At 40.3% G+C, this 11,039-nt stretch overlaps 1 protein-coding gene across 3 annotated transcripts in view; it reads left to right on the top strand.

The window, feature by feature from the left end:
- The first annotated feature begins 1,280 nt into the window (after positions 1–1,280).
- The window catches only part of LOC116311994 (LIM and senescent cell antigen-like-containing domain protein 1), a 28,737-nt gene continuing 18,978 nt past the window's right edge, over positions 1,281–11,039 (top strand). Inside the window, exon 1 of one of the 3 annotated variants that reach the window (XM_031729247.2) lies at positions 1,281–1,463. In XM_031729247.2, the coding sequence (XP_031585107.1) occupies positions 1,435–1,463 (29 nt within the window). In that variant the 5' untranslated portion in view covers positions 1,281–1,434. Of the gene's footprint in view, positions 1,464–5,512; positions 5,659–9,718; positions 9,928–11,039 lie in introns of those variants that run through there. The other 2 variants (XM_031729248.2, XM_031729246.2) reach the window with 2 other exon arrangements.

The raw sequence follows: 11,039 nt of genomic DNA, 5'->3' as shown, positions 1-11,039 counted from the left end.
GTGATATGTTTTTTCAGGGCTCCCACCCGCCATGTTGAACTGTAGTTACAGTCCTCCCAGTGGTGGCAAACTGAAAGTCAGATTTTCCATCAGTGCTGACCAGATACTTCATGTGTAGATACAGCCCAGCGTAAAGCTGCAGCGATGTATAAGCGACTCTCGGCATCCGTCTCATTTATATTATAGTGAGATAATGAGCGCAGAGCACTTACTGAGTTTACTGGGTGGTTTTAGGTGCATCCTGCCACCAAAACCTGAAAAAAAAAGTCACTTGGACCGCGTGCAACAATGCACGAGCCTCTGGTCTCCAAAATAAAAGCACTTGATTTGATAACGGCGGGTTTCTGTTCTTCCCAAATGTGTTTGGACTCTGTTTTATCGCCTCACTATTTAAAAAAAAAAAAAAAAAAGATAAAATAAAATTAGGAGGGAAAGGCAGACAATTGAACTTTTTGCTTTCTAACAGTTCTGAAATCACAAAGTAGCGAAAGAAAGGAAAATTATTCACAGTATCAACAGTTTTTGTTTGTTTTGTTGTTTTTGTGTGTTTTGCTTTTAAGCAATGAGCAACAAGTATAAAATCTTTCAGAGTGAGCAACAAGCTCTTTGCATCACACACTTAAGAAAAACAAAAAACAAAAACCCATTGACATTGAAAAATTCTTTTTTTAAAACCAAAATGTAACTCAAAATTTCGGGTTATTAACTTAGAATCTCGTCTTAATAACCCAATTAATCCAAGTCTTTTTTCTCAGTTTTCAGGTATTATTGTGATTTATTGACTTAGGTCGGGGTGGGGACCCATGTCAATATATATTTGCAAAAAGCCACTGAATAAAATCATCAAATTCCATAAATTTCTTAAACATCTTAGCACCAATACTAAATAAAATGTTTACAAATGTTTTCATTCATTCATTCATTGATATTTTTGCTGTATATTTTATATTAATGTGCATTAAACTTTGTATAGTAAATGCGAGGCAAACAGAATGCAGTATAAACACACACAAACAAATACAGGTTAAAGGTATAAAGGAAAATTGTTCCCTACTGTATTTCAAGGCAGTTTTCCTGACTCCTCATTAGTTTAAATGGAAACTAAATTTGTGTTAATAGTCTCGTGTGATAGCGGGAGAGACCAACGTAAGATGAAGTATTGCTCGAGTTTATGCAAAAAGGGAGGAATTTATTCTTTTTAATCCGATTTTTAGAATCCTGTTTGAATCTTGCAAGCCCGCAGTTTTACACTGAAAGGTCCCACCTGGAAGTGGCTCATTCACTGGAGTGAGATCGGCCGGACTGAGGCGAGGCCCCTTTTCGCCATTCTGCTCCGCTGTGCGAAAACCAACGTTACATCCCAGACTGCACAACATCTGGACAGCTGCAACAGTGATCGTGTGACGCACATCTGGTGGAAGAGAGGGCACAGTGATGCTGGGCATTACAGAAATGACAAACGGGTGAGCGATTTGTTAAAAAGTTTTATTTTTTCTAAAAAGGGAGAAATTGGTCTGAAAAGTTGACAGTCCGCTATGCTCTGTTCTTTTGTGGAGTGGAAAACTGCAGTTTGGTTATTTATAGGTCATCCAAGGCGGTTTGACCCTTTTAAAATACACAATGTACACAATGTAGAGGCAATACTCTAAAATAGACGTAATAGTAAAGATAATTAGTAACACAGTCATATTTATTGTATTGCATCTTTAGACACAACTTAAGCTCCTCTTTAGCGCCTCCTACCTAGTTACTTTCACTGTGGGAAAAGGTAACGTAGTTTTTATAACATATGATTAGAAGTAAAACACGTCCAGCTATCACATGGAAAATGATACGTAATCAGAAGTGGGTTTGGTTTAAGAAACCTCTGTTTTAAAGAGCGGTTTAATGTGTTTGGTCTGTTGCTCTGTGTGGCCAACGACATGGTCTGGAGGTTTGAAAATGATGTTACCTTATGTTTGAATATTTTTAATAATTGCAACAAATCTTCTAAAGAGCATTGCTGTTTTTTAATGACTTTAATTTTTCAATTTCATCCAAGTTTTCCATTTTGCACTGTTAAAGATATAGTGTTTATAAAGAATTTAGGCCACAAAATCTGGAGTTTTTAGCCTTGCACCAAATGAAAATCTCCAAGACAGATTTTTTTGAAAATTTGGGTTTATATTTAATACATTTTTGTTGACCTGGTACTCATGTGTGCAAGTCAGTGATGCATGCCCTTCTCACACCCACAGGTCTGTTTTCCACCAGGAAAACAACCCTGCAGGTTTTTCCAAAAGCACAAAACCTTGAGAATATTTTTCTCCAAAGGGAGGCATTATATATTTTTGTGGATGTTTTCTTCTTTTTTTTAAACGGAGGAGGATGTTCCTCTTCTCTGTGACCTCCACCCTGCCCTGGAATGTTCATATAAAGAAACTGGACAGTACTGCTTTCCAAATCACTTCCTGTCTAAACAGTCCCTTTGGGACTGCTGTTCAGAGCAGTAGTTTCTCCACACAGTGTGAATGCTTCTGCAGAATTAATTATGGGTTAGGATGAATATGGCTTTTATAAAGCACTAAAAGCTCTAAGATGACTAGCCCTTCTAAAAGCCTGAGGATTGCTGCATTCCCATTGCATTACATTTTTATCTGATCACACGTTCTGTTGATACAACCAGAGCTTAGACCAGCGTCTCGGTCTCCAGTGTGGACTTGTCCTTGTTTGGAAGCAGTCAAGTTGTGTGATGGTGGATTTAACCGTGTGGGCGATTATTCATACTGTGCTTAATCACTCTGAAATGCAGGAGTTATTTAAACAATTCAGGTTTTAAAAGAAGAAAAATAAGTTCAGTTGTTTTTTTTCTCCAACACAGTTCCTTCTTATATATTTGATCATTAATTGTTGGAAAAATCTCCATGCACCATTTAGTAATTTATTGAGTCAGCTTTCTCTAATTGTCCACACTGACTGTTGCCTCACAGTGAGAACCTACCTCTTACCACTCATTAAAAAGTATTTATTGTCATGGGGGAAAAAAACCAAAGTACACGCCATGTTTCAGTAGCTTGTAGAGCCACATTTAGCAGCAATAAGTCAAATGAATTGTTCTCTGTATGACTTTATCAGTCTGTCAGATCATTGTGGAGGAATTTGGCGTTGCTTCAGTTCATTGAGGTTCGCGGGCATTTGTTTATGCACAGCTCACTTAAGGTTCCACCACAGGATTTCAACGCCTGGGCTGTTGCAGCATGCAGATTCATTTCTTTTCGGTCATTCTGTCATGGATTCACTGCTGTGCTCAGGACCATTGTCCCGTTCCAGTTTTAGCTGTCGGACAGATGTCCTCACATTTGACTCTAGAATACTTTGGTTTACAGAGGAGTTCTTGGTCGATCCAGGTGCCAGATCACACACGCCTCCCTTCACGCTATGCACGACAGTTGGTATGAGGTGTTTGGATTTTGCCAAAGGTGGAGCTGTGCAGTATTGTCAAAAGTCTTAACTTTGGATTCATGTCTTCCACAAATCTTGTGGTTTGTGCAGATGCAGTGTTGCAAACCTAAGTCGTGCTGCCAGGTTTTGTTTTGTTTGTTTTTAGAGAGATGAGGCTTTCTCCTGGAAACCCTTCCTAACAACACATACTTTATCCAGTCTTTAACATTTAACATGCTAAATTCTGCATTGGGGTGAATTTGAATAAAGTCAAAATAAAAAGAAGATGACTTTGTAACTGATGCAGCAGTTAGCCTCAGTCACAGTAATTAATGAAGGTAACGTCTCCACAGCAAGAGTTTTTTCTTGGTTAATGACTAATTGCTACTAATATATTAAAAGCAATGAAGTTGTGTTACTTTATCTAACAGAAGTCTTTGCATTTTCCTGTTGCTTTTTTAAATTATTATTAATGAGCAAAATTTTATATTACACTTAAGTAAATCAAACCCCCCAAAAAACTGAAAAGAACCCATTGTTTTTGTTTTGTTTTTTTCCTTTTGGGGGCGCCAAAGTTCTTTCCTACAGGTAGAAACCATTCACGCCACAGTGCTGCTCTAAAACACTATGGTTCCTCTTTGTAAGTACGCTGAAGGATTGTCTGCGGCTTATATGAAACCCTGCTGATGTTTTTAGCCTCTGGTTTGCAACGTATTAGAGTGTTTGACAGGAAAAAGCACAGACTTCTGCCTTTAACTCTTTCCCCCATAAAGATGACATTTGACAACCTACCCTGTAACCCTAATGATGAGTTTTGACACCTCAGGATATATCTATAAAGATGCAATTTCATGACCATTAGTTTCTGTGTTTTTCCTCTCTGCAGAGGCAGAGACCATTCTCACTAACATCTGATGTACACTCAGTCATTTTGTTCTATAAGCAGGCCTGAAAATACTACAGAAGCTGCTCAGTTCAGAAGAGTGCTTGAAATGTTACTCCTAGAAGGCTTTTAAGAGGTAAAGGGGTTAATAAAAGCTCCAGTCATGCCTGCTGTCATGTGTAGTCACCTCTCAAAGGCTCATTCAGAGCAAGAAAAACTCTTCTGTTAGTTAGCTGGGAGCCTGACCGATGCACGGGGAAGTATGGACCAACAGGATGTGTAATAATCGTACAGTAATTACAGAAGTTCCTCAGTGGTGTGTGTGTGTGTGTGTGTGTGTGTGTGTGTGTGTGTGTGTGTGTGAAAAATAGCCTTTAAATAGGGTGAGCCAGATGTAGCTATTATTAATCCTGCAGACAGAAGAAGAAGTAGCTACTTTTTTCTCATCCTGACACATCCCCAAAGGGATCTGTGTTTCCTCCTGGGATCAAACCGGGAATCTTTTGCTACAAGAGACTGCGAGCTAAAGATTCCCTACACACTGTGCATGACTTGAGTTCCTCCTCGATTATTTGTATCAAGATTAGCTTGTAATATGTTGTACTGAACATCAGGACTTTTTAAAATTATTATTTTAATGTGATATGCATTTGTGAAAATATGAGAAAATATCTTTTTTCTCTCTGTCTGTATCCAGTGATAATGGTAGTGAATCTTTCCAAAGAATTTATGTATCCAGAGAGTTAATCTAAGTTGAATCAGGGAACTGAAAAACTGAACCAAACTGAATCATATTGTTGGCAGATATTGTTGAGGAGATATTTAGTAATCTCTTTTGTCTCATCACAGTCAAACAGCCTGTTGTTAGACATATGAAGGCACACCCATCACTATGATGAATCCCTCACACACACACAATATAACATGAGCTCAGCCTGTGGTTTATTGGGTTTTACCCTCTTGATTAAAACTGAGAGAAACACTACATTTCACAGCTCTGTGAGAATTACTTTATTATCAACGCTCCTTCGTCGACGGCTCCTCGCGCCACCTCGTTCCTCCATTTTCCCCTTTTTCCATGTGACCATTTATCTCGCCTCCTCACACGCTGACTTCATCCTGGCAAACAGTCTTCGAGCCAGTGGCCTGAACAAGGCCCCCCCCCCCCACATCACTCTCAAACACACACAGTGCTGACATGTAGACACAAGTGACCACAACCACACACAGCTGTGAACAGGAAGTGATGTGGCCGTGTCGACTGAGATAACGGTTGCTAGAGTGTTTGCAGTTATAGTAAAGCGGACTTTGCACCAACGGCCGAAATATTCTAACTGCAGTCTGACAAAATATTGGTAAGATGTTTTTTTTTTTACATTTCATTATCGCTTTTTGTGATTTTAGCAGCTGTGAGGCTTTACTACATGCACCAGTGAAAGACATGTCAGGGTGTTCCTCTGTTTTAGTTGTCTGTGCTTCCTCATGCAGGTGTAAATCTTGGCAAGAATCAATTTGTTATTTTAATTTAACATTATATAGTGTACCTATTTACCCTCTTTGCCTTCAGAAATTGCCTTCAACAAACAGTTGTTGCAGATTTGTCAGCTGCACAATCTCCTGTCTTCCACCACATCTCAAAGGTGCTTTATTGGTTTGACATCTGGTGACTGTGGAGTACAGACAACCCAGTGTTAGGTGGTCAAAATAACAGGTTGAGATGTTTGGGCTTTGTGGCATGGCTGGAAACAGGAAACAGAAAATGAGTACACCGTGGTCATAAAGGGATGGACATGGTCACAAAGAAGGCTCAGGTAGGCTGTGGCACTTAAATGATGCACAGTTGATACTTAAGGGTCTGAAGTCTTTGCCTTCTTCTTTCTGCTTTTTTGGGGTCGGCACAGCAGATCATCTTCCTCCATCTCATCCTGACCCTGCCATCCTCTGTCACACCTATGTGTGCATGTCCTCCTTTACTACAGCCACAAATCTCCTCTGTGATCCTCCTCTTGTCTTGCAGCTTTGTCTTCAACATCTTTTGTCCAGTATATTCACTCTGCACATGTCCAAACCATCTTAGTCTTGTGTCTCCCACTATGTCGCTAAAACCCTCAACCTGAGCTGTCCCTCTGATGTACTCATTTCTAATCTTGTCCCATCTGGTTACACGTAATGAAAATCTTAACCTCTGCCTCCGATCTTTTTTTCTGTGCCACGCCCTGCAAACCATCATTGCATATTTCATAGTAGGGTTCACTACCATCTTGTACACCTTCTCTTTCACTCTTGCTCCCATCCTTTTCTCACAAATCAGCCCTGACACTTATCTCCACCCAACCCTCCTTGCCTGCGCTCTCTCCTCCATCTCTCTTGTGCAGTCTGTTGCTTTGGTTGATTGACCCCAGGTATTAAAATTCATCTACCCTCAACTTGTATCCCTCTCATTCACACACATTTATTCTGTTTCTTCTACTGACTTTCATTCCTCTTTTCTGCAGACATGTGAGTGAGTGTATATCAGTGGTTTTAGGTGTACTAAAAGCAGTAATTCCACAGTCAGCTTATTGTTGTATAACATATTAATCATCATTGTGATGAAGTTTGTTCTCTGGTATGAACGTAGACCACACATAGGCACGCAGCACTGCAATGCAACACCTTAAATTAAACGAGAAGCAGCATTGTGCTACTGTTAGCGCTGTTTCTTAATCCCCCTGTTATGTGTTTCATCTCTTACCTGCAGTGGTGCATGTCACACAAACCGAATATGAAAAGCGTTGGAGTAGCTGTAATATCAGTAACAGCCACACAGTGGCAGTGTGTTCATGGTGGAAGGCTTGTTGAGCTTGTGGGAAATGTCTGCTCAGCTTGTGTGAGTGTGTGGTGATGACGATGAGTCAGTCTCAACTCAACATTTCCCCTTAAATTCCACATTGCACAAATGACATTGCACAACATCACTTTTCCTCTTTTCGAAATACAGATGGCACGCTTTTATTCGTTCCGAGGAAACATTTCGAAACTGACTGAAGCATGTGAAGAGTGTGGAAGAAAGAGAGAGAACGGTCTGGGATTCATCATGAGTGTTATGGCATACTGAGACATGTCAGCCGGAGCTGCTGTGACCCTGTTCCAGCTGCTCCAGGATGTGAAGCTGACATTAAATTTCAAAATTCACATTCTGTGGATGAGTGTGTGTGTGTGTGTGTGTGTGTGTGTTGAGGCTACGTGGAATGCTGAACAGGTCAAGGCAGGCTGTTGAAGGTGAATCTGTGGGGTGGAAATGTTGCGTGTAGTTGTCTGTACATAATGAGGAGATACATGATTTTTGTCAGCCGTCAAACAGCTTTCAAACCTGAGCTGTACCTTTGCATCTCTAACGGTCAGTTTATTTAATATAAACATCATAAAAAGAACTCCTAAGAAAGCAATCAGAATTAACTCATGAGAAGTAGTAGGTTGTTCTATAGCCAGCACCTGTATAGCTGAGCTGTTAACTTTCTAGTAAATGTGCTAATAAACAAAAATTAAATAAATGAAATAATTGTTTTAAAGGTGTTTTGACACCTCTCCTTTTTAGTCTGATTAGATCGACCTGTGGTTGCTTTGTGCAGATGTTAACACCAAACCAGCTGCACCGGGAGATGAAGTTAAATGAATGAGTCACATGAACTCCAAAGCGGTTCATTTATGGTGACACCATGATCCAACCCAGCTACCTGTTGTGCTCTGCAAGTTTGAACTAAACACCTTCCTGTTGTAGCCAGGTATGCTATCTGGCATGTTTCAGAGTACCACAGATGTTTAGAGTACAAAAACTCTAGGAACTAGCCATAAAATGAGTAAAACTGCCCAGACAAAGAAGAATGTTGGTTAGTTCTCTGTCTTATCTACTAGTTTAGAACATAGCACCTTCTTCAAGCCCAGCAGACTGAGTAGGCATGTGCAAGAGTAGCTGCAGATACATAAGTAGATCCTTTTAAAATCCTCCAATGAAATAAGAGAATGTAACCTTATATTTGTTTTGTGGGCAGTAAAATATTTAAATTAGGGTTTTTTTACATGTTAAGTGTGAATAAGAGTAACTGCTAATAGTGTGCCCTGCGACCAGACATTTAAGTATTTAAATTTAGGCACAGGGCAGAGGCAAACAGGCCATCTGTGCAGTATAGTCTTCTTTTAGCTAAAGACAACCTTCCTGCCTTTTCATACAAAATGTAACGTGAGGGACAAAAGACTCACCTGTGGCAAAGCGCAGCAGGATCAGGGGGCTTCAAGGACGACAAAGAAATATGCATGTGATCAGTAGACTGCACTTTTGCACATATAAACACGCAGAGCAAGAAGTCACGCACCCTTCGACTTTATACCTCAGGAAATGCTCTGTGTGAGGGAGCTTCCTCGATAGAGCGTGCAGGTAGTCAGTTGATGGCTGTGAATGCTGTTTACCGAACCCCGTCCCTTCTTTGATGACATCACAGCTTCATGTTTTGAGAGGTCTGCGCCTGAATATCTGTTGTGGTTTGTGTTCGCTGGAGAGGAGCCCTTCCCACATAAGCGCTCCCACATAGTGCTGCGATGAATTATTCATAGAGTGACATTTTGCTTTTTCTCAATAGTTTGTTCTTTGTTGCTGGGAAATAATTTCAGTTTACAAAAGAGAAGCCGAAGCCGTGAAAATAGTATCCGTACCGACCCGTGTACCCGTGATCAGATATCAGCGCTGGTCCTTACTGCGTTCCAAAGTACAAGAAGTTTGAAGTTTGGCCGTTAGAAGATCACGGTGTCGTGAGGTTGTTGTGTGCTTTCGTTGTGCGCAGTTTAAATCTTGTTTTGTGTTATTTTAATGAAATTTTTAGTGACATGAACTATTTAATTTTATATAATTACTTCAATCCTTCTTATATTCCTGTCACCGATCATAATAAAGTAGGTTTTTACAGTTTCTTTATGAACAAACAAGACATTTACAAATACTTATTGGCAATATTGACATTTTTTTACTTTAAAGCTCCGACATGAATGCCTTCTTCAGGATTATACACAAGGCACTCACACTCTGCCGTTGCATATTTGTATTCTAAGTGTGAGAAAATAAATCTTCTTCTTCTTATCAGCTGTTCATGCCTTTTCTTCTCCAGCTTGTTGTTTTGCTGTAAAGAGAATGCTGAGGCAGAGAGATGTAGGAGGCGAACAGAGACTGCGTTGACAGTGCAGAAAGGTCGAGGACTCTTCTTCTTCTTCTTTTGTCTCCTCCTTCCTGTGATGCATTCCCCCCCTTCTACCTGCTGCAGGAGGGGGAGGGGGAGCATATGTTTTTTGATAGGTGTGTAACCACATAACCACACCTCTGTGTGCTCAAGGGTGTGAGCCCTGGAGGTGTATTTGAGGGACAAGTACCGGAGTGAGACGAGACTCAACAATTCGTACTGGGGACTGAGTGTTTTCAGCCGACGAGAGGTAGGAAGGAAGGAAGGAAGAGAGGGAGGGAGAGAGAGAAAGCAAGGCAAAGGGGAGATGAACTCTTTGAGGCTGAAAGAGTTGTCAAACTCAGACTTGTACAGACGGAGGAAGGAAAAACCAGACAATGGAAATGTCAGTGAGAGTTTGGCTTGGGACAGCTACAGGTGGGTGCAAACTGTCACATTTACGGTGAGAAATAACGATTTATGCACACAATTTACTTGTGTCATAGTGTGTGTTGTATTGGCCGACATCTAAGTGTGATCGTCAGTCTGTAGGACACTCAGTTTTTAGTAAGTGTGGTCTACGCAGGGCGTTGAGCCCACTTTGGTTTTCACACATGTAAATAGTTTTTAATGACTCAACAATGACACTTAGCATTTCAAATAAGAAACCATTAAGACTGTGCAGATTCTTCAAAGGTCATGTCAAGTACTGCAGTGTGCTTACAGAAGTGTTTGGCGAGCTAACAAATGATTAACTTCTTCAAATCTGTTTTTGAAGTCTTTGTTCGATGTTTCTTTTAGGGTTTAATCTCGGTTCACAAACATTGATTTTTAGTGTGGGGTCCAAGTGTTGTCAAACTTATCAGCTTCCTTATCATCAGCACTGACTTGCAGTCTCACATAAAATAACAAATCTGGTGTGTGGTATACTACAGATACTTATCTTTACTACAGGCTCTTTGAAGAAAAGTACTTACCGATGTGCTGCGTATTAGCATGGATGGATAAGGTGATATTTTCTGTGGTGTTTGAACAGTAAATATTGTGGTTGATGGTTGAATTCCTGTGAGTTATGTGAGCAGCAGCAGCAACAGATGTGTACATGTACAGACTTTTGCAATATTGGTTTTCACAATATGATAACATCAGTTTTGGATGTTGGTTGGTTTCTCTCTCTGTCTCTTGCGCTGTCGCTCTCCTCTGGTGTGTCTCTGCGAGTGTGTGTGAGATGCTGAGTCGTATGTGGAACGCAAAAATGTCAGGAATGCGGACAGAAAGAGGGCTCTCTTCAGAGGTGTGTTGAGCCTAACCCAAAAAAAAAAAAGCTCCTTCCTCGCCCTGTAACCCTGCAAAAGGGTTTGTGGAGCATGTGGTGCAATTAACATTTAAACAACTAAATTAAAATCAAACCTTTGGTGAGGCAATAACATCCGACTCAGCAGGGCCACTGTGTTTAACAGGTATTCAAATGCAGTGTCACAGACAGCTTATATGAATATAGTGCATAAAAAATAACAAATTTATTAAATATCTCTGTGACAGTTGTGACT

Source organism: Oreochromis aureus, linkage group 16 (assembly GCF_013358895.1).
Source record: "Oreochromis aureus strain Israel breed Guangdong linkage group 16, ZZ_aureus, whole genome shotgun sequence".
Taxonomy (NCBI): Eukaryota; Metazoa; Chordata; class Actinopteri; order Cichliformes; family Cichlidae; genus Oreochromis; species Oreochromis aureus.
Note: the sequence above shows the minus strand (reverse complement) of the source record. Positions and strands in the feature narration are given on the sequence as shown.